This window comes from Abramis brama (assembly GCF_963993115.1).
Source record: "Abramis brama genome assembly, chromosome: 17".
NCBI classification, from domain to species: domain Eukaryota; kingdom Metazoa; phylum Chordata; class Actinopteri; order Cypriniformes; family Leuciscidae; genus Abramis; species Abramis brama.
Genome location: NC_139979.1, coordinates 5,845,863 through 5,871,056, shown reverse-complemented (window position 1 = coordinate 5,871,056; position 25,194 = coordinate 5,845,863). Strand labels below are relative to the sequence as shown.

The 25,194-nt window shown below is 40.3% G+C and overlaps 1 protein-coding gene across 1 annotated transcript in view; it reads left to right on the top strand.

The window, feature by feature from the left end:
- The window catches only part of syngap1b (synaptic Ras GTPase activating protein 1b), a 131,507-nt gene that overhangs the window by 69,214 nt on the left and 37,099 nt on the right, over positions 1 to 25,194 (top strand). The window contains 2 exon segments of the mRNA XM_084088019.1: positions 17,403 to 17,497; positions 22,504 to 22,625. Of these exon segments, the coding sequence (XP_083944145.1) occupies positions 17,403 to 17,497; positions 22,504 to 22,625 (217 nt within the window).

The window sequence follows — 25,194 nt, the reverse complement described above, 5'->3', positions numbered from 1 at the left end:
GCCTCTAGAGACTTTCATGGAGTACGTGGAGTGGGTAGTCCTCTACAACAGTTCACTCTTACGTTCTGCAAGAACGAGGAGGAGATCACCGGCAACCACTGCCACTAGCGACGACGAACCCTGAGCCCACTGCAGACACAGATCCAGAGCCCGCCACAATACCAGCGACAGTAACAAAGGAGATTGAGCCAAGGATCTTCCCGTAGCCCAAGCCCGAAGAAACGTCTGACCAGGTGCGTGAGCTGGCAACATCGCCTGTGCCCCTGGGATTACTGGTGGAGTTTGAGGGGATGTCATGGAGCCCAACCCCCTCTACAGCGGCTGCTTATAGACTTTCAGAGTGAGTGCATCCTTCCCATTTCTGTTTCCTGCACTGAGCTTGTCTTTGTTATCAGTACTGAAATGTTTGAATTTAAATTCCCGCCCTGCCTCCCGCTCCCACCTCCTCTGCCTGTTTTAAGTCTGCCTGTTCCATATCAGCCTAGAGATCCATTCCTGAATTTTATGCCTGTCCCGTGTGACCCTGTTAAGCCTGTTGTTTCACCCCCACCTGTACTGCCCAGTCCTCCAGCCCTGCCTGCACTGCCTCCCCTCAGCCCTTCGGCTCCCTCTCTGGTCATCATTGGTTCGTCTCTGTAAGAGTATTCGCCAGCTCAGCCCATGATGTCGACCCAGTAGCTCCACCTTGGATCTATGTGCCCGCCACTCGTCCTTGGCCTGTCAAGCAGTCGGCTCCTCCCTCCCTCGGCTTCACCTGGGACCATTGTCCCTTTGGCTCCACTGGGCTTCCTCGTCCCTCTGACTCCACTTTGGTCTGTATAAAATCCGCCGTGGGCCTGCGTCCTGGCCCTCCTGTTGGGGATTCCTCCCTGTCTCTGCCCACCTTCATCTCTGCCCTTGCCCTGCCTGGCCCATGTTCCTGCCCTGCATCCCCCATCTAAGCCCCCTCCCGCCCTCCTCTGTTGGACTTTTTTATTATTGAGGCACAAGGACGCGGGGGATATGTCAGGGTTATTATGTTCAGTTTTCCTGTGTTTGGTGCAGTCTACTAATACTCTAATGAGAGTTAGTTGACATGAAGTTACAAAGTTACTTATAGTCAGTATAAAGTCTGTAGGAAGTAGAATGTCTTCCTACAGACATACAGACATAGATCCATTGAAATATAGTGTAACCATAAGTTTTTATAACTTAATGTGAAACGTTAGAAAAGTATGCTTAGAACATATTTTTGTTAGCCGGGAAGTAGCTCTACAGAAGACAATGGTGTTGTTGTTCAGCTCAAGTCAGTTCAGTGTTGATTCAATTCAGTTCAATAACAGTGTTGATTTTGCAAAATTCGTCAAATCAATAATATTACTGAATTTTAAGGGTCTTTTAAAATATCTTAGTGGTTTTTTTTGTCCATACAATGGAAGTGATTGGGCTCCAACGTTGTTTGGACCTCCTCACTCGTTTAAATATCTTATGTGTTCTTCAGGAGATAGAAAGTCATACAGGTTTGGAACAACATGAGGGTGAGATGACAGAATGATGAGGTCCAAACCACAATAAAATTATGACAGAATTTTTATTTGTGGGTGTACTGTCCCTTTAAGGAGAAACATCTGATGCAAAGTTGGTACTTAATGTAACTGAGAACTCCTGAAGTTTCCTGAGATATGTAAGAGCAATCTCTGAACAATACATTTTGAACCTCTGGGTATTATTGTTCATTCTCGGCGAGTGAGAAACACACAAAGCTGTAAGTGTTTGTTTGATGTGTGTCGGTGTTTGTTAGTCTTGCCCGGCTGCTGTTTGGTGTTGATCCCAGTAGGTGGTAAATCTGTGGGAGGTGGGTGGAACCGTTATTCATTCTGTATTCTGTGGTGATGTTGAGTTCTCTGTTACACTCTCTTCACTGATGGTTACCAGGATTCCACCAATACAAGAAATTATCTCAAATCAAACCTGGAGAAACACTGGCATTTCTCCTTTGCTCTTTCAAAGCAAAGGAGACTAGTAAAAATAGTCAGTGGGTCAATGCAAAAGAGCATAGTCTCTATTTGTTCTCTGTTTGATCTCATCGCTGTCTGTGGGAAACAATGAAGAGACAGAAGAGATGGCCTCTCTGATTTTTCTTGGCCATGGGCTGGTTCTTTAAAAGAGGAAACATCTCAGAAGGGAGTAATTGTATGCTAACGAACACAGTCAGGCAAATTGAGGAGCTGAAAGAAAATGTGAAAGAGAAAAGAGACATTTGTACATTGAGCTTAGCCTAAGATCGCTAATGGTAACCATGGAAATAATTATAGAGCAGACTGACTGCTAGAGAGAAAAGAAAAATGAAAGAGAGAGGGGAGGAATTAGAAGAGGGAGAGAAAGAAGAGTGCATCTTTGGATCGTGAATCTTGGTTTCTAAGTTTTAATAAAACTCGGGGCAAGGCAGATAGATTTTAAATTGTCTTTGATCACGTATACAGTGTTCTTTTTATTAAATGTACATATGGTCAGGCTCTTGAATGAGGGATATACGTACATTAGCCGTGTCCATTTTCTTGCAGTCTGGATCAATCGCGCTGAGGTGGATTCCAATCATCAGGAGGGATGATGTGTGTGTCAGCTGTCTTTGTGAGCATTAAGATGCCTCTCCACTGGAAATGTGTCCAGCTCGGCCTTGTCTCAATGGTTCAACTTTAGTGCTTGCAGGCCGGGTTTGGGCTTGCAGTCGTCATGGAAACTCACATCTCTATAACACGCTGATCATTTACACAGCACTTTGTCTGAAAATGACCATTCTTGATTAAAAACGTAATTTTTTATTTATTTTTGATGCGATGTGGGTGTGATTTGTTAAAGAACCCATTAATAATGCAGTCTTATGGTTTTTAGTGCTAGAAAGCTTCTAAACGTTTGGTAAAAAAATATACAATATACAAACTACCATTCAAAAGTTTGGGGTCAGTACGATTTTTTTCTTGAAAGAAATTAATACTTTTATTCAACAAGGATGCATTCATTTGCTCAAAATTGCACAGTAAAGACAATCATAATGTTACAAAAGATTTATATTTCAATACAGTTTTTTTTTTTTCACTTTCTATTCATCAAAGAATCTTGAAACAACGTATCAAGATTTCCACCAAAATATTAAGCTTTCAACATTGATAATAATAAGAAATGTTTCTTGAGCAGCAAATCAGCATATTATAATGATTTATGAAGGATCATGTGACACTGAAGACTGGAGTAATGATGCTGAAAATTCAGATTTGACATCACTGGAATAAATTACATTTTAATATGTATACATTTTAATACAGTATATATATTCATTTTATATATACATAAATCTGTCCCAAATGCTGTGTATAAAGCCTACAGATGATGAAGAAATGAAGAAGATTTAAAAAATAAAGGTATTTTAATTAAACAAACTCAGAGGTAGCGTCACAGTGTGTTCTAGTTTAAACACTATTACGAACAATAACCGACAAGCAAGGCAGAGAAACGAGGAACTTAAATACACACGGATAATGAGCTAAAAGACTAACAGGTGGGATGATCAAATGAATATCCATAGCAACTAATGATGGCAAAAAACATGAACTATGAACATGAACATGAAACTAAACAAAGAAATGACAGAATATCCCTGACTATATATATATATACATACATACATACATACATACATACAAAATATACATTATATATATTCAATTCTGAGAGTGCCTGTACAGTACAGAGAGACAGTTATATGAAATTACTTGTCAATTTTTAATATAACATTAAATATATAATATACATTTCTGTTAATAAATACATATTTATACATTTCAATATATATATTATAAAAAAGTAAATGTCTTGAAATTATTAATGTGTATTTATACAGTATATTAAAGATAATCCATCCAAAAAAAAAAAAAGTCATGCAAATTTGAAACGACATGAGGGTAAGTAAATGATGACAGAATTATATTTTTTTTATGGGTAAACTATCCCTTTTATTATTGCTGTACTATCACTTTTCCAAGCAATCAGACTTTCAGACTGCCAGAATATCATAGAAACTTGAGGCTGAGCTCTTTTGACCAGTAATGAACCTCCTGGCAACCAGTCAGCACACCCTAGCAACCGCATAGCATCACCACTCAGAACACCGTAGCAAACACATAACCAGAGCACACAACCACGCAAACCACCCTTGTGCCCCAAATCAAATGTAAAAATCTATGCTAGTTATACAATAGAATTAATACAGTGAAAGCTAACATGCAGCTTGCAGCGTCTCTCTGTACTGTATACGTGCACTCTCAGAGTTTAATCTACATTGTCATTTGTCTTCAGTTTGTGTAGTTGTGTAATTACACACATTCCTCCCACATAACCTGCCTCTACACAAGCCTCTCCACTCACCGGCTGGCTGAAAGCATCACATCCACACACACACACACACATACACAAGAGCTGTGTGTGTGTGTGTGTGTGTGTGTGTGTGTGTGAGAGAGAGAGAGAGAGAGAGAGAGAGTTTGCCCCAGGCTTTTACATGAAGTTCTCTCCATCAAATCCCATCTCTCCCCCACCCCCCTGTCCAGCTCACCCCCTCTTCTCTCCTCTCGCCTCCTCGAGTGAGTGAGAGCGCAGTAAAGAAAAGGACAACCGCAGGAAAGGATGCGTCGCCTTGCTGCTGATATTCCTGCGTGTGTGACTGGAAACAAGCAAACATTCCGGAATACAGCAAGCCTTTCCTCATGCAAAGGATTTCCGATGTCATTTTGGAATTGCTTTTGGAAGTCCACATGCAAATGATCCATCCGTCTGAATCCTCATCATCTGAGCTTTGATTCGTCGCTAAATGCATCGGTTTTGTGCAAGAATGAACGTCTGAACTTCGTGCGCTCGGAGGATTTATGCATCAGTGTCACTGGCACGGAGCTGCGGAGAAGTCTGGCTCCGTCACACGCACATACACGCGCACACACACACACAAGTTTGCATCAGATGCCAGTGTTTTACTGTCTATGGAAGTGTAAGCTTAGAATAAACGCCTTAGTCATGTGCACGCACTCTCTGAAAAGTTCTCGCTTAGAGCGTTTTAAACGTTGATAGCTCGATTGCAACGCTAAACGACGCCTATAATTATAGCTAAAGTAAAACATGAGAGAGTTTCGCCGCAGATCTGGTGTTGGTAACCGCAGTAAAGGCAGAAGGGAAACGGCTCGTCGGTTCAGGGTCGTGCGTGAAGGCGCCGGTGAGCGTCCCCGGGACCCGGAGCTCTCTATCTGGCACTCTTCTGAGGAACAGCCGCTGACAGGGCTGGAGAGAGTGACTGAGACGAGGTGGAGGAATGAGACACAACAATTCTAACAGTTAAATAGAGTCCTTTTATAGAGTTCAAATTCTTGATTGTAAATATTGACATTTTTAATGATTTACTACATAACAATTCTTAGGTAAATAGCTATCAAAATAGAAGTCTTAAATATAGTATAAGTGAAATACATGTATTAAACTAGTATATTTAGCTTACTTGCAATAATAATTCAAGTTAATGCATAAATGGCTGTTTTTAGTTAGGATTTACATTTAAAGAGAAGTATTATGGCAGTGTTGAACTTCACAAGTGAACGTGACTTGCAGAGATGTTCATTAATGCATATAGGATTACTTGGGGAAAGCAAGAATGGAAGTTTTTCTGGATTTATTTAATGGTCAAAAAGTCGCTGATGCCAGATTTGAGAGAAGAGTGCATATAGACACATGATTAACCAAACATGGTGTGGGAATCCACCCTTCTGTTGACCTTTAGAGGAACACTTGATCTGCTAAGGGAAAGCAATCGTTCTCAAGTGAAGCAGAAACAAGTGACTTAAAAGAAATCAAGACTGGAATATGATTGGAGAAGGACAGTTTGGACAATTTGTCTTTCTTGGTGGCTCGAGATTACTTCTGGATCCTGGACGGGAATAATTAAGGAGGAATAAGGGATTGTACCGCCCCCTTACAGTTGCATTTCTGCTGTAGGTAGGAATAATATGCATATTACAGTCATTTGATTTAGTATCTAAACTGGTTCTCTGATTTTGCGAACAACTAGGAAAACACAAGGTCACATCATTTAACTGGTCTTTTGAATGAATTTAAACATGCACGCCGTGACAAGTTCTTTAAAAAGCTGACTTTATTTAAATGTGATTGTTGTTGCTTTTGCAAAAAATTGGAATTCAATAATGTGTCGATATTTTAAAACGAATTGCATCATAAATCAGTCCTCATCCTTTTTGTGCTCCTAAAAAATCATTTTGACGATATGTAATACTGCATAGATCTAGTCATTTGAATGTCATCAGTCTTAAAAATGTATTTCTAGTCCGTGGAACTTTTTGGAAGGTTGTTTCGTGATGCTTTTATGAAAAGAGTGTTTAAAAAAAACTCTGCTGCAGGAGAAAAATCCTTGAAAATGACAACAGAAGAAAGCATCGCACAGATGTCCTTTGGTAATTTGTCTCCAGGATTTGCAGGCATCACTTTCTTTCTTTTTTTTCTTTTGCAGCTTCACTAAAAAATCTACTTACATTTTTTTTTTTTTAATAAAGCTAAAGTGTGTGATTTCTGTGCCACTATAGAGGCACCAAACGAATTGGACAAATAATGACAATCAAACAGGTTTCCCAAACACTCCCATTCGTCAAACACACAGATAACCCCGCCCCAAACTCACACCATTGGTTGAGCCAGTGTTATTGTTTCACTCTGACTCCTTTAGCCCCCTCCTGGTAGATTCTGTAACTACACCATCTCTATTGACAGCTATTCAAAGGTTGCTAATAGAATTTGTGGTAACACTTTATTTTACAGTGTCCTTGTTACATACACTTGTACTTACTAGTAATAACAGTAAATTATGCATAATTACATGCAACTAAACCAAACCCTAACCCTAATTATATACTAATACATGTTCTTAATTTCTATTACTCAGTACTTAAACGTATAATTTACACTGTAACAAGAACACCTTAAAATAAAGTGTAACCGAATTAGTCATGTGACGTTTACAGCTCAGACTTACTTATAATTGTCTGTGCATATTGAGCTGGGATAGGAGACAGAATACAAACTTCACTTTTATGAACAATACTCAATAAGGCTTAATTTCAAATAATATTGTTTTCATTTCTTCTTTGTTTTATTCAAGCCCACCATTACAAATCCAATTTAGGTGTAAAAATCGATCCACTTGCAACCCCACGCATATCAATCAAAAGCTGAGCATTATTTTTTGTCATTAGTTTCACTTTTTATCATGTTTGCTCCCCCTCCTCTCGCTGTCTCTCTCTCTCTCTCTTCCGTTCTGTCTCTCTCAAAGGGACTGAAGCTTGAAGCTTTTTCCACCCACACACTTCAGCTCTGGCTTTCAGCTTGACATCAGATTTACATTGAGAATAAAAAGTGCACACACACACACACACCCACACATACTTGTACACACCTATGTTGGAAGTCCAGCTTTTTCTCCCTTCCATCATTATTGTGTGATAGAAAATATCTCCTTTTATCCTCAAGTTGCAGAACACATGCTTATTTTAGCGATCATTGTGTTTGATAACAGACGGTGCCCATTTGAACTTCATCGAAAGGCAACTTGCCATTTCTCGTCCGTCCGACAGCCTTGTTCATACATGTTCACATGCGTGTGAGTCTGTGTTCCATCACTTCAGTGTTTCATCATGTTAGTCAAATGTAAGGTACTAGAAAATGTTGCCATGGCAACCAAATAAAGAGCCTGGATTTGGATCCAGAAGGACAGGGAGAAATTGAAATAAATGGATGTATCGAGCCCGCTTTACTTTGGCTTTCAGTTTGGCATAATTAAAAGGAATAGTGACCTCTGGCCTGCGATCAGGTTCAGTCCATCAAGTTCTGTGGCTCTTGAAGGGCATTTATAAGGGTGAACATTTATATAGTGTTTTCAATGTTCTCTCCATCTCAGACACATTAAAGTGATTTATAGTTTATTTTTGTACCATATGACGATTCATATTAAAAACTGGAGATTGATTTGCAATTAGCAGTCGCATTGCATTGATTGTTTTATATCCTTTCAGAACATTACTGTGATGGTACCATACTATACCATAGTACTGAATGACTACTATATTCATATGCACTAACATTCAAAAGTTTGGGGACACTACGATTTTTTCAGCAAGGATGCATTCAATTGATCAAAAGTGACAATGAAGACATGTACAAGTGTTACAAAAGATTTACATTTCAAATTGATGCTGTTCTTTTGGTTAACTTTTTATCAAATGATCCTGAAAAAACTGTTTTCAACATGGTAATAATAAGACATTTCTGAAGATTTCTGAAGGATCATTTGACACTGAAGACGAGTAATTATGCTGAAAATTCACCTTTGCATCACAGGAACAAATTACATTTTAAAATATATGCAAAGCAATTATTTTAAATTGCAATATATATATATATATATATATATATATATATATATATATATATATATATATATATATATATATATATTAATAATGTAAGTTTCCATAATTACAGCTAATTAAGTGAAGGGTGTATTATTTGTAAATAAATAAATGGCAACACAACTCCGTTTTCACGAATAGAGATGAAAATCATAGGAAATTCAGATTCTGATTGCATACAATTTTTTGTTTCCTTAATAGTTGTTTTAGAATCTTGTAGTCATTTTGTGGAAGGAAGAATGACCAATGTTTGACAAGCAATATTTCATTCACTATCCTCAAAAGAATGTTACATTTTTAGACAATGTTTTGAATAGAACAATTTCAGAACAAAGTTATTCAAATTCATCAAATGCTTGGGCTCGTCGTCGTCATGGAAAAGCACATGTCTATTACATGCTGATCATTTCCATTGATCTCTTCTTCTGAAAATAACCGTTCTTGATTAAATCCATCAAAAAGCCTCATTCATGCAGTGTGCTTCTAAAAGTTGATTAAATAAACTTTCAGAAATATATATCTGTGTCTGTTTGTGCATATACACTACTATTAAAAACTTTGGGGTCAGAATAAGTTTTTTTTTTTTTTTTTTCGTAAGAAGTTAATACTTTAATTTAGCAAAGTAAAGGCATTTATAATCTTACAAAAGATTTCTATTTCAAATAAATCCTGTTCTTTTTAAGTTTCTATTAATCAAAGAATCCCCCCAAAAATATATCACAGTTTCCACAAAATATTAAGGACACAACTGTTTTCCGAATGTTTCTTGAGCAGCAAATCAGCATATTAGAAAGATCATGTGACACTGAAGACTGGAGTAATGATGCCGAAAATTCAGCTTTACATCACATAAATAAATTATATTTTAAAATATATTCAAATTGAAAAGTTATTTTAAATATGTCACATTAATACTGTTTTTACTGTATTTTTGATCAAATAAATGCAGCCTTGGTGAGCATAAGAGACTTCATTCTGATTTGTAATGTTCTATTGAGTTCAGAAATGATCCCATATCCTTATCTTGAACAAGAATCACACTCGAAAGCTGATCGGTTATTCACAGTAGTAGAAAAGAAGATTCTAGCTGATTGTCATGACAACGGCTCTTATGCTTCTATTTTTGTTTATGGTTTTCTGTCCCCATTTGGCATAAAAAAAACTGTTAGTGGAGCCAAAAGTCATGAAAATGATTCAGTTCCAGTATTTTTTTCAAAAAAAACAAAAACGGGAAACAAACAACCGATTCTGAACAAGAAACAGTTTAAGATTGCAGAACATACAGTATTCAAGAGACAGCATGACCAAGAGCTGAGGCCTCAGATGAATCGGTATGTAAAATATACTTGACTTTAATGGACATATTACATAATAAGAACTGTAAAATCAGCTGAGTTGAGGCTGTGCACCAGGAGAGGGATCAGGAGGAGCGATTTGGAGATTTGAGGTCTGACGTTCAGGATCGCAAAGAGACCGAAAAAACTGATGAGATTGAAAGTGCAGAGAATAGAATGGATGTGAGAGGTGAGGGGAAGGAAAATGCTCTCATAAAAAAAGAGAGAGGCAGAGAGATGGATAAATACACTGTTTGATTTATGTAAAAGAGTTGCGTGGGTGCAAGGCGAGAGAACTGTATGGCTGTGATAGTGTGTGTGTGTGTGTGTGAGTGAGATGTGAGCTTCAGAGATTGAGAGAGAGAGACAGATTGCTTTGGCTGGAGAGACAGTGGGTATTTACACTGAGATTTATGAGAGGGTTATCACAGCATCGAGCAGGAGAGACTGATGGTTTGATGGTTGAGCACTGCTTCTTTCAGTCTTTTCTCCTCTTCGTTCATTAAGCCGCCCATTCATTTGTTTCTGTTGGTCTTATTTTAATGACTTCACATTCCTGAGCAATAGTCGTGTCTATAGCTCCGCCAATGACTGCGCTTCGGTATCCGGTACTTACTCAAGGACGCCAGTCAATAAGCACTTTGTTTGCAAGTGCCTGTCTCTTGTGCCTGCAGTTAGACTGTTTTATTTCTCATTGTTTTGCCATTTTCTTTACTTCACTTTTGGTCCAAAATTAACTTTTACCACGTCTGCCAATAATAGCAGTTGAATTGAGAAAATGTACTGGCCAAAAATATTGCATGAAAGTGTATTGTACATTATTTGTATTTTTGTTTGAAAGAAATCAATACTTTTATTCAGCAAGGATGCATTAAAATTGATCAAAAGTGACAGACATGTATAATGTTACGAAAGATTTACATTTCAAATAAATTACATTTTAAAATATGTTCAAATAGAAAACAGTTATTTTAAATTGTCATAGAGTTTTGCTTTTTTTACTATATTTTTGATCAAATAAATGAATAAATATAATGAATTCTGGGGTAGGCAAGGCCACGAAGGGTCCATCTATTTTATCCTTCTTTACCCATGAAACAAAGGACGCATTTCGAGACCACATTTGAAGGAGCCTTCGAATTGGGACAGCCTTCATGCACACACGCACATTGAGCTTGTTCTTTTCCTTTTAATGGCGGTTGGCAAACCCACTTAAAGCTAACATAAAATAAGTGATCGGACTTATGTCCGGTACACATTGTACGATTTTGGGCTGTCCCAGATCAAAGATGACCAGTCGTGGCGAATTCTGTGGTCGTGGCTCCAAAACGGTGGTCCTACGTCGTACAGTGAGAGAGATTCAAAAATGGCCGACGTCAAGGTCTTGCGACAATTTCTTTTTGCGATAATTTTCTGATGCTGTCATAAATTTAGGATGATCATCTCACAGTGTGTTTGCTGCTACGACCTACATCTGACTAGCCAATAAAAATGAAACGGCGTATTGATCAACACGACATACTTAAAACGACTTACCTCAAGCTCCATTTACAAATCTGGCATGCCAGCCCAGTTGGCCTCTGTTCCCTAGCCATGACTGCATCCATATTCTCCTTTTTCGCTTCCTCCTCTTTTTTCAGCTCACATAAAAACCACCAAAGTGCGATTCATCTTGCTCTATTTGTTTACTACTAGCGCATGCTGATGACTTTTTATTCTTCTATATTAACTTGCGTCATAGCATACGATTCAATAGTGTCATTATCATACAGCCTATATACAGTACATGTCGTACCAAGTTTATTAGATCCATGTCGTACAGTGTGATTTGTAATGATCTTATAGAATTTCCGAAATCACACAGTCTGTAGCAGGCGTTAGGATAGCCAATATAAATCAGCCCTAATACTGATCCTTGAGATCCTTTTTAGCTATTTTCCTTGCATATTTCTTGGCCACAGATCAATGGCTCTGTTCTAAATTGAAACTCATAGTGTAAGTGATTTGGAATAGTAAAATGCATAACAATTCTGTACATAGCACATATAAATAATCAATAAATATTCTTAAATGGATTGCATTATGTTAATTAATAATAATATGTATGTAGTTGAATTGTTTATAGTTATTGACATTTCTTTTGCTTCTTTTGCAATTATTCTTGTTGAAATGCATTATGGGATTGCCTTCACCACAACAGCTAAAAGAAGGTATCTTACCTTTTGGAACAGCCCTTGCATTGGGAATGCTGCCTACATTGGCAGTCCACTTGGTTTTGGGACAGAGCCATACAGTGTCACTCGCAGCATCATATACGAGATGAGCCAGACTCCGTCTCTCAGTGAAATGCAACCTGGCACAACAATGTAAAGAAAAGCCACATTGATTTTATCGCACAAATTGTTGTTTTGGTGGTTTAATGTGATGAACATTATAAGTAGATATAAATATGTCTTTCCATGATACATTTTTTCACTGAAAGTTGTGCGATTCAAGACAGATGTCACTGACTAATTGTTATCTAATGTACATTAGGTTGCAAACTGGCAAGTAACAGCAAGTTTTCACTTGCATTTGGCAATTATTTTTTTGTTTTTCAAGTAAAGAATAGCTGGTTTCACTGGTGATGTGAAGGTGGTCTTAGATTTTATACTGATACCTACTGGCATATAGATAGAGCATCTTCGATTACCAATCCATTTGTAAAAAAAACAAAAAACAAACCCTATTCACAGGTATATTTATGAAACATGATTTATTGAATCTACACCTGAAAGTATAAAGAAAATACTGTCAACATGATTAACATCCTTAAATAAAATAAAACAACTTTTGATAAAAATATGATTTCTTTTAGTTTGATTTATATGTCTTTTCTTTCTTTTATTTTTTGGGAAAAAATAATAATTTATTTATATTTAAATTATAATTTATTTATATTCAGTACAATTAATGAATTTTCATTATTGGGTGATTGATTTTTTTATACATAAAATATTTTATATTTTTTATTATTTACCATTATTTTTATTTTAGTTTTAGTTTCAGTAATTTTAGTATTTCAAATGAAACTTTTTTTATTACAGGCAGTTGGCAAGCAAAACATTTTTATTTTAATTTCAGCTCTCTTACGTTTTTTTTTTTTTTTTTTTGGTAAATGGTTGCAGAGAAAAACTGGGCATCATACACTAAAAGTGTTACGAACTGCTCAGAGACACAAAGTAGGAGATCCAAATGCAGCTTTATTGGCTGGGGCAATCCAGAGGCGTAATCCAAAGTACAGGCTAGGGTCATACACAGGCAGGTAGTCAAAACAAAGAAACAAACAAAACAAACAAAACAGGCAGGGACCAGAGGCAAGAGAGTAATCCAGGGACCAGAGGCAAGAGAGTAATACAGGGAACAGGGCAAGATATCAAAAACCAAGAAACAAGAAAACCAGGGAAACGCTCAGAAATGCAGTGTAACACTTAACAAGACTTCGCGGTGAGTGAATGAATGAACATGGTATAAATAGACTGAGACTAACAGAATGATGGGACACAAGTGAATGCAATCAGTGATAATGAGGTACAGGTGAATGTGATGAGTGATCAGAGATGAGTCCGGGCAGTGAGTATGGGAATTGTAGTCTGAGAGTGAACGTGAGTGTCTGATGTGGAGTGCCCTCTGGTGGCTCTCAAGGGCACTCCAGCTGGTGACCGTTACATAGCCCCCCCTTTAAGGAGCGGATTCCAGACGCTCCTAAATTGTCCAGGAGGGTGGTGGAGCGGAGGCGGACCCAGGGGCGGGATGGAGGGCCAGGCCCGTGCAGCGGAAGAGGACCTGAAGACTCCGGCAGGGCGGAAGGCCAGGGCGGAGCAGGCAGTGCAGGCGACGAGGGCGGATCAGGCTGTGCAGGCGGCCAGGGCGGAGCAGGCTGTGCAGGCGGCCAGGGCGGAGCAGGCTGTGCAGGCGGCCAGGGCGGAGCAGGCTGTGCAGGCGGCCAGGGCGGAGCAGGCTGTGCAGGCGGCCAGGGCGGAGCAGGCTGTGCAGGCGGCCAGGGCGGAGCAGGCTGTGCAGGCGGCCAGGGCGGAGCAGGCTGTGCAGGCGGCCAGGGCGGAGCAGGCAGTGCAGGCGGCCAGGGCGGAGCAGGCAGTGCAGGCGGCCAGGGCGGAGCAGGCAGTGCAGGCGGCCTGGGCGGAGCAGGCAGTGCAGGCGGCCGGGGCGGAGCAGGCGGCCGGGGCGGAGACGACCCTTCAGGCGGCCGGGGCGGAGACGACCCTTCAGGCGGATCCAACGGTTCAGGAACATGAACGGGCTCAAGAACAGGAACGGGCTCAGGGGATGCGGTGGCCATCTTGTCCGAAGACAGAGGCGTGGAGTCGGCCATCTTGTCCGAAGACACAGGCGTGGAGTCGGCCATCTTGTCCGAAGACACAGGCGTGGAGTCGGCCATCTTGTCCGAGGACACAGGCGTGGAGTCGGCCATCTTGTCCGAGGACACAGGCGTGGAGTCGGCCATCTTGTCCGAGGACACAGGCGTGGAGTCGGCCATCTTGTCCGAGGACACAGGCGTGGAGTCGGCCATCTTGTCCGAAGACACAGGCGTGGAAAGAGGAAGAGGAACAGATTCAGGCTCAGGATCAGTATCAGGATCAGGCTCAGGAACAATTTCAGTCTCGGCGGGACGAGACTCTGGACGGGCAGACGTGACGTGAAGCTCTGGCTCTGGCTCGGCAGGACTGACGTGAAGCTCTGGCTCTGGCTCGGCAGGACTGACGTGAAGCTCTGGCTCTGGCTCGGCAGGACTGACGTGAAGCTCTGGCTCTGGCTCGGCAGGACTGACGTGAAGCTCTGGCTCTGGCTCGGCAGGACTGACATGAAGTTCTGGCTCTGGCTCTGGCTCGGCAGGACTGACGTGAAGCTCTGGCTCTGGCTCAGCGCGCTCTGAGCTTGACAGGACCAGCGGCGGCGAGGGCTTTGAGCTGGGTAGGACCAGCGGCGAAGAGGACTCTGAGCTGGGCAGGACCAGCGATGGAGAGGGCTCTGAGCTGGACAGGACCAGCGGCGAAGAGGGCTCTGGACTGGACAGGACCAGCGACGAAGAGGGCTCTGAGCTGGACAGGACCAGCGACGAAGAGGGCTCTGAGCTGGGCAGGACCAGCGACGAAGAGGGCTCTGAGCTGGGCAGGACCAGCGACAAAGAGGGCTCTGAGCTGGGCAGGACCAGCGGCAATGAAGAAGGCTCTGTGCTGGACGAGACCAGCGGTGAAGAGGGCTCTGTGCTGGATGGGACCAGCGGTGAAGAGGGCTCTGTGCTGGACGAGACCAGCGGTGAAGGCTCCAGCTTGGCGGGCATGACGCTCTCAGTCTCAGGGGCGGCAGGCATGACGCATACTGCCTTGGCTTCGGCAGATCTGGCGTGAAGTGCGGGCTCGGCTGGACTGGCGTGAAGAGCAGGCTCGGCTGGACTGGCGTGAAGTGCAGGCTCGGCTGGACTGGCGTGAAGTGCAGGCTCGAGAGATTTAGGCTCTTGAGGGCTGACGTGAAGAGACTCAGGCTCGGCAGGGCTGACGTGAAGTGACTCAGGCTCGGCAGGGCTGATGTGAAGTGACTCAGCCAGCAAAAGAGCCTGTATTATGTATTGTTGAAGGCTCCAGTCAGGGTGATGAAATGGCATAAGGGAGCTGAATGGCTCGGATAGTCCTCCACGGAAAAATATCATTAAGCACTCTGTGTTCATTGAGGTGAGATGTGCCAGTTTAATAAAGTCCATGATATATTCCTCAAGGGGTCGGTCTCCCTGACGGAGACACATAATCTGTGCTGCTGGATTCATGGCGATATCGCTACTGGATCTTGGTGTGGCGAAGTCTTCTGTTACGAACTGCTCAGAGACACAAAGTAGGAGATCCAAATGCAGCTTTATTGGCTGGGGCAATCCAGAGGCGTAATCCAAAGTACAGGCTAGGGTCATACACAGGCAGGTAGTCAAAACAAAGAAACAAACAAAACAAACAAAACAGGCAGGGACCAGAGGCAAGAGAGTAATCCAGGGACCAGAGGCAAGAGAGTAATACAGGGAACAGGGCAAGATATCAAAAACCAAGAAACAAGAAAACCAGGGAAACGCTCAGAAATGCAGTGTAACACTTAACAAGACTTCGCGGTGAGTGAATGAATGAACATGGTATAAATAGACTGAGACTAACAGAATGATGGGACACAAGTGAATGCAATCAGTGATAATGAGGTACAGGTGAATGTGATGAGTGATCAGAGATGAGTCCGGGCAGTGAGTATGGGAATTGTAGTCTGAGAGTGAACGTGAGTGTCTGATGTGGAGTGCCCTCTGGTGGCTCTCAAGGGCACTCCAGCTGGTGACCGTTACAAAAAGACTAAGGATCACACTAGCAGACTTTCATGTCGTTCCGAACACAACATACTCGCGCAGAAACGTGTGCCACTTTGCTAGGAGACGCGTGACAAATCAAAACAATATGTATTCTAAAATCGGCTCAAAATATCAAACATATTTGACGACACTTAAAACTGAAACTTAAAAATCTGAGTCTGTGCCCTTCATAATCTATGCAATTTTCTGGGAAATCTGTCAGCTCCGACTGCTGTATCCTGCAGACTGCAGACTTTTGGCAACTTAAACAAATACTTTCGCCTGGCTCCGCAGTGCGAGTCTCCGCTGAATGCGCGCACACCTCCCCAAACGGACGAGGCGCTTATACTTGACGCGCTCGCCGTTGTACTATTCTGTGAAACGACAGGGGGCGACTCGAGTAATTCTCCTCTTAACCATCAGGAATCAGCGGTGAGAAGAAGAAAGGTCCACACGTGACAATGTTTATTTTAGTACACCACCACCAAAAAGAATCGTGTAAAATCCAGTAAACCCTGAGATTATTACTTGTGACAACAAAATATGTGGATATAAAAACATGTATGTAGGCAACTAAATTAACAATCTCTTAAATATTTTCTAATTTCACTAAACATTTCATTAAGTTTCGTGGACATTTTATAAAACATGGACCTTTATTTTTTATTAAAATGGCTTATGTCTGCTATAGGCTCATTTTGTAAATGTAAGCAACTAATTTAAGACGCACAAACTGGGTGCCGGTGCGGAGAAATGTACATGCTCGGCCAGATTCGGCTCGAAGTCGTGCATCTTCGGATGCGGAGCCGCATGCGCTGTTACAAAAAAAAGCTGCGCACACCGCCAAGCAAAATGGTGTTTTGCACACCCAACGCGCAGGACCGCCCACACCGCAGTGACGTCATTTTTGGTACGCGCTCGTGCGGACGCGGCGAGTATAAACCTAGCTTAACATTATGATACTTTCTGACTGCAAATCGGGACAGAAATCTGTGCAAAAGTCGTGTAGTGTATTCCAGCCTTTTGTTACATTAGCCTAATTGTCATAGGTTAAATGGTCATAATTATTGCATAAATATTACTTAGTACCATCAAATTCCCTCAAAATACATAAAATATTATTGAACAAAAATATATTACATTTATTTCACAGAAAAAAAAAATTAGGTTTGTTCTGACACTTTTTATCGCTCTCTCTTTCAGAAAACGCTCGGCTTCGGCGGAAGAGCATCGCCACCGGGAAGCAGCCAAGCATGGAGATCCCACCCACTGCCCCCCCACAACCCTTCCGACAATCCGTGAGTACCCCACCGCTCCGTCCCAGATCCCTCTCTCCCTCCCTATCCCTCTCGCTCCCGTTCGCCCCTCTGCCCCTGTCACCCTCTCTCTCCCCGTCTCTCTCACACAAGAGAGTGAGCACCCCTCCGCTCCCTCATTCCCTCCCTCTCTCCCCGACCGTCTCTCTGACTCTCCCTCCCTCAGTCCCGCTCTCTCACTGGGCTGCTGGTGAGTGGAAGGTTGTGGGTTCTAATCCAGGGACTGGACCCAGTTTGGCGACACAACCCTCTCTTGAGGTATGTTATCTAACAGCTGAGCTGTCTCCGACACAGCTTCTGCTGTGGGTTCGAGCGGCCGGCGTGCGGTTTGGAAGTGTTAGACAAACAGTTAGTCACGCAGGAAGCAATCATGTTTATCTGTTCTTTAGCCAATGATTGAGTCATTATGTCTGAGTTCATCAGATATATAACGAACAACTTCTTTGCGATTAAATGATTTTGTCTGTTTAATAATAGGCTGAAAGTGATGACTTAGTGTCCTGGTTCAATTGAAATGCGCAGGGATTTGAGAAGCATGGCAAATACTTCAAATTGAAAAAAAATGAAAATGTACCACTGAAATTACATTGTTACTCTTTGCGACAAAGTAGTGTTGACATTTTTGTCCCTCTGGTGCTCTTCGGTCACTTTTCCTTGATTGTTTTTGTGTTCACAAAGCAAATGCCACAAAAGTCACCAAGTGTCATACCATTCTGATTAAGTGCAAATGTATTTTTTGTCAAAAGTGACCGAAGAACACCAGAAGGTCAATTCTACCTATTCACTACTTTCTCACAAAGAGTAACAATATTGTATTGTATTGTGACAGAATCTGTAGTTGCTGTGGTACAGAAATAACATTTGTGATACAGAAGAAAAAAATATATATATTTTTTCCATTTTTTTAATTTTTATAAATATTTTACTTCATTGGAATGCCATGACACTTAATGACTTTTGTGGCACTTTCTACTGTATGTGAAAAAAATTAAGACCATGATTTGAAAAGGTTAAATGGTCCTAATTATTGTCATAGGTTAAATGGTCATAATTATTGCATAAATATTACTTAGTACCATACAATTCCTTCAATTATTGACTTATTGTTGTAACAAAAATATATTACATTTATTTTACCTGGAAAAAAAAGGGGGGGTTTTCGCAGCAATGCCATGGAAAAAACATTTTTGGTTCCCCAAATAATCTTACAGTGAACAGTTCTTCAAAGAACATTTTATAAATCTAAAGAACTACTACTATAAACTGGAAATGTTCCATGTATGTTAAAAGTCCTTCATGGAACCATCAATGCCAATTTATTCTTAAGAGTGTGAGCAAGACGACTTTTGTTTAGTGTCCCGGTTTAATGAAATGAAAATGTACCATTGCAACTGCAGATTTTGCTAAATCTGCCAAAAATGCCATTGCTACTGTACAAGCATAACACATTTTTTGGGGATCTCATTTGGTTTTGATGATTCTGGTGGCAAACTAAGTTACCCTAGTTTTATTGTACTAAGAACTATGGGCCAGATTTACTAACAGCTTATGCCAGTGCAAACCCTCTTTTGGCGTTAAAAAACTACTGTCATTATTGATTAAATGCACACAGTGAAAAATTAGCGCTGAAAAGGCGTGGACACAGTAATTCTTTAGGCGGCTTACCTTGTTGTATATGCATTTTGTAAGAGTTTCCTTTTAGGCACAGAATTTATGGGAGGAGATTATTTGAATGATTCATGGAAGGTGATTTAGTTGGGCTGAGCCTGGTCAGTACCTGGATGGGAGACCTCCTGGGAAAATCTGTTGGAAGAGGTGATAGTGAGGCCAGTAGGGGGTCTGTGTGGGTCCTAACGCCCCAGTATAATGATGGGGAAACTATACTCTCAAAAAGCACCGTCCTTCGGATGAGACATTAAACCGAGGTCCTGACTCTCTGGTCATAAAAAATCCCAGGATGTCCTTCGAAAAAGAGTAGTGGTTTAACCTCGGCATCCTGGCCAAATTTGCCCATTGGCTTCTGTCCATCATCATTGCCTTCTAATCATCCTCATATATACTGATTGGCTTTATCACTCTGTCTCCTCTCCACCAATAAGCTGGTGTGTTAAATTTAACACAGTTTGCGCTAGTCAATTTACTGGTTTAGTTAGTTTAGTAAATATGAGTTAATCTGTTCTGAGTGGTTGTTAATGCATTGCAATGAGGTGAATGTTCTTGTTGGCTTCTAACAAACGTCAGACCAGAAGTCATTCATTTCCAGTATATTGGAGCTCTGTGGAGTTCTGATAATTTTCGCATGCGGAATTTTCGGATCTGATTTGAATCCGCTTTTGCGGCTAGACCGTATGTGCGCAGGCGATACGTCCGCGATAATTAATGCGATATGGCTCAGCTTGTCAGTGAACTACGGCTCTGTGTAGTAAATGCCGCTCCATTTGAAAGCAGGTGATGGCGATTTACTACTAATCAAGGAACCGGCTTTACTGACGAGATGTGCATAACAATGTCATGCGATATATCGCCCAGCCCTAGTGGGAAGGCGGTTTCATTGAAAGTGACAAAAAAAAATGCCCCAGATAATAAAAATATAGGGGCCGTAAATGCTCCTTGTTCTATAATTGATTTAGTTGGAGTATTTGACATAATTAATGGCCCACTGTGTTTTTGTATGGTTCGAAAAATAGAAGTAATCTATAGAAAAGCACCTACAAATCAGTTTTAAGTATTTTCTGTTAAAGGAAATACTTTAATTAGGAATTTTTAATTAAGGAATTTAATTAAGGAATTTTTGAGAAATCCTGTTGAAGGATCGGACCGAGCTCTAGCCAATCAGCAGTAGTGAGTGTATCCACTCATGATGGGGGAGGAGAGAGAGTGAGCCAATCAGCAGTAGTGAGTGTATCCACTCATGATGGGGGAGGAGAGAGAGTGAGCCAATCAGCAGTAGGGGGTGTGTCCATTCATGATGTGATCATAGTGGAGGAGAGAGAGCGAGCAAGAGGGAGATTTAAAGAAAGAGTGTAGAAAGAGAGATGCCTGAGAGACATTACAAAAGAGAAAAGGTCAGAGGAATATCACTGGAAAAAGAAGGGTTTTGATCAGGCAAGATCAAAGACCTAAGAGGGAAGGCCTGAAAATGGATGCCAAGGTTGCGTTGTTTCTGCTCCATACGTGAGTTACATTGATTTTGCTGTTTCACAGAACTAAGATATGCTGTTGCTGTAAGGTTAGCTGTAGTAACAGGACAGTTTTGAGTGTCATTGTTTGTCTGGAGCTGGTGTGCTGCTGGCGAATAACAACAAACTCTTGCTTGTATATACTCTTGTGTACTGTGTGTTCATTTTTTTGTTCTTCCTTGTCATTTGTTCGTCATCTTCACTGTATTTTTCACGAAGTATTTCTTTTGTTTCGCTTTAGCTATAGAGACATCCACTCTTGCATTGTGTGTTTGTTATTTTGGGGGCAGAGCAATGAAGCGAAGGGTGAGTTTGTTTGGGATGATTTCAAATATCAACAGGGTTTCTCAGAAATGGCTTTCTGCACCAAAAGTTCATTTCTAACCCTAGTTGTAATATGGTTGTTTACTGGTTGCGAGGCAGCAAAGTTTCAGGTATACAGGTTTTAGGCTTTGGATCTGTGTAAATGAAATGCCACTATCTAAATGGAAGGTTTTCAAAATGTAATTTGAGCTGTCTTTGTAAGTATAAACTTTACAAAAACTAACAAGTAGATAGCACATGAAACAAATGTCGAATAAAAGTTTTAGTTGGTTGAGCAGTTTGGGCTGAATTAATTGCATAAGTTTAATACTAAGGGTTTGTAGTGCATAATAAAACCACTAAACAGAATGTCTGAGGAATATCAATACACTGCTGCCTTAGACTAATTATCACTGAGCAAATGAGCTTTCACAGCTTCATCTGCTGTGTCTAAACATTCTTCTGTTGATGAGTTGTGTTTTCAGGTTGTATCTAAGATTGCACGTCTTATGAACGCATTACGTACACAGTGAGATTTGACGTGATTTTACTCTGTTGTGGCGTGAACCTCTGTTGCCTGCTGTCGCCAGTCTGTTCTTACTGTAGGCGTCGGGAAATATTTATGAAGCAATACTTCCCACTATTGGTTGACTGTGGATAGTGCAACAGTGCCAGAGTGTTTTGCCATGAGCAAGGGAATATCATTTCAGTCAGTTGCACCACAATTTTACATCTGCTCATCTAATTAATGTTGTAATAATTTATATTATTAATAATAAAAAAATATTGTTATATATAAACAACAATTTTTTTGTCATTTTAATATAATAATAATAAATATAAGAATACATTTATATATTACATATTACATATATAATATATTACATTATATTATATTACATTATATTATATATTACATATTACATTTATATATTATATATTACATATATATATTACATTTGCTCAATGTTATAATATTTGATATTATTAATTATAAAAAATAATAAATAATAAATAATAATTTTGTCTATATATATATATATATTCTTTTTTATTTTTTATTTTATTTTAAGATATATGCAACATTTTTATTTTACTCCAATTCGATGTTTTAATAAAACAATACATATAATAAATACTACTGTAAAAAATCATATATAATCATTATAATAATAAAAAAGATTTAATTATAAATGATAAAAAAATGTATACTGTACTTAATTTTTTGTCATTTCTACACTGGCTTGGTAAAGATGAAACATGTATTTTTTCCATGTTAAAATATTTTACATGTAAAGTATAAATGCCTGCACACTGTGTGTTTTATATGGTTAGATGTTTTTTTATAGCCCTCATAAAGTTTTAATAAAATGCATGCCCTCATGTGAGCAAACATTGCCTATTATTAAGTTTTCTAGTGTCAGACTATGCAATCCAAATGATCAATTCTTTAGGTTTGTTGTCTGTTGTCATGCATATTAATTCTGAGTCTGTTCTTTTTCTCAGAGTTTCCTCAGTAGAAGACTGAAGGGGTCCATTAAACGGGCCAAGAGTCAGCCCAAACTGGACCGAACCAGCAGCTTCCGCCACATGATCCTCCCTCGTTTCCGCAGCGCCGACCAGGACCGGTACTGTCCAAACTCTTCCTCCCATAAACGCATGCTGAAACAGTGCTGTGTTGTACAGTCATAATTGGATAGTTCACTCAAAAATGACACCCTGTATTCTTTTCTTTTTTTCTGTGAAACAACAACACTTCACTTTTCCAATGGTTTGGTGGTGAATTATATTGTTAAACTCCATTAAAGCATCATAAAAAACAATCAAATGACCGGTGCACTATACAGTAAGTCCTGACCTGAAATTTAAGGAATTCGTTTATAGTGCAGATATTAAGAGATATTAAACTGCAGTGCAAACCGGAGTTTAATGGAGAGTCCTTTTGTGTTTCAGGAAATAATGAAAATAATATAAAATCGTTATAAAACAGAGGTCAGCGAATCATCATTTTTGGATGAGCTGCTCCATTAAACGCCGGTTTGCACTGCGGTTTAATATCTCTTAATATCTACAACGTCCTCTGGTTCCTTATTCTTCTTCTTCAAGCATCCAGACAGGTGCTGAGGTGCTCTTTTAATGGTTTTTTCATTCATTTATTCATGCTCCGAGCTCTAAGCTCAACCACGGTCAGCCTGTGTTCTTTGAGAAAAAGGCAGGTCGTGGTTTTTGAAGTTCTTGCTCAGTTTGGACAGGGAAGTGCTCCAGTGACGTTTCCTTTTCACAGAGGAAGTTTCCGCTGCGCTATATCTTTGAAATGAAGGCCGTGCTGCCGTTTTGAGTAACTCAAACAGACAACTCCGCTTTCATATAATCGTTTGATTCAGCCCTTAACTGGAATCGTTGTGAGCTGGATTGTCGTGTGACGCACAAATGGAGTCTAACAGCTGGAGTGACAGTGTGCGGTGCGGTGCGGCATTTCAGTGCTGTGAACGTTATCTCATGGAAAGGCATCGTTTCTTCTGCTCCCTTTAATTTCGGGATTGTAATTGTGATGTGATCCACCTGATCTCAAATAGAACTGGTTGTCAGGATGATTTAAATCCACAAATCTAATATGCCAGCAAAAATGCACTGGAATTTTGTGTACAAACCTCACTTATCTTTCGGATTTAACTGACTGCGTCCCAAAAGCTTGTTTGTGTGGTTTGTGAATGACATACTTTGTCCAAATTCCGTCACAATTTCCTCACCCTCATGTCGTTCCAAAACCCAAAATGAGGGTCTTTGGAAATGTCCAAGCAGTTCTTTTCCATGCAAATTAAATAAATGATCTTGTCAGGCTCAATAAAAGCTCCTTAAAAGTGGCTTGTATGATAGCTTTGTGCAACGAACAGACTGAAATGTAAGTCTTTGTTCGTCTCAGTTACTAAGTACATTGCTTTCCGAGAAGAATAATCCCTTTTCTTTTTTCTCTAGCTTCCCGCACATTAGTCTCCTCACCTGCTCAAAAGCCAAACCTAATAGAAGATGGATGTTATGTGAAAAAATTTTAATGTACAGTACATTTTAAGTTCAAATATAAAATCAAATGCACACTGTTTGAGATTTCATTCCAATATAATTTAAAAAAAATTCTATTAGAAGACAAGGCTGCATTTTAGTTTATCAAAAATACAGTAAAAACCATAATATTCCTGTTCCTGGGCTGTTTCTTCTAGTCCGTCACTGTTAGATGTCTGACACCATTGACATCAAACCTGGCGAGAATCGAGAGCTACAAGTCTCTAAACATGATATACAGTGCGTGAAGCATCATGACTACATTCACAATACTTTTATGGTGCTTTAATGTTATTTTGAAGCTCGACAGCCCCTCGGTCACTATGCCTTCGTTGTATGGACAAAAGCTGCTTGGACATTCCGCTTAACATCTGTTGAAATGATGACAGAATTGTCGTTTTTTTCATCTCTGTCCTGTTGTCCTCTTGTTACTGCTGGATCTCTGTCCTTCATTCGGTCTGTCTGTCTTTGTCTTATTCCTTTCAGTTCCTAATGGTTTATGTAACATTTTGATTTCCTCTGAGAAGTCTCTCACTGTCTCACTACTCTCACTGTCTCTCTCTCGCTCTCTCTCTCTATCTCCCTCCTCCACTCGCTCTATCATTTCTTTCATTCTGACTCACTCCTTTGGGTCTATTTTTATACCTTCCATCTCTTTCGCTCCGTCTCTCTCTCTCTCCCACACTGTATGCACTTAACGCAGTGAGGCTGTATGTATACATATACAGTGATTCTCCGAAGACGCAGGGGAAGCGATACATCACTAGTAGGGATCTAACAATTTATCACACTTTTTCTCTTGATATTTATATAATTGTACTTCTCGATAAGCTTGTCAGTCTTCTCTTCAGCTCTTTTAAGGGTTTGTGGCTCTAAACTGCGAAGTGAGTGTGTGTGGGGGTTTGCAGGTACAGTGGGGTAAAGGTGTATGTTGTTATGCAGTGTAAATGTGCTCGCATTTGTGCTGAGACTGATTAGAAACGTATGCAAGAAAAGACTTTTTCACTTTTAAGAATTCTCGAATTCATGAAACTATACACTTAACGACACGTTCGCTCATGTTATTTCAGGGCGAAAACTTTCCTCCTATTCGCTAACTACCCACAAGCCTATGGAAGCTTGTTTTTACTCTGCGAG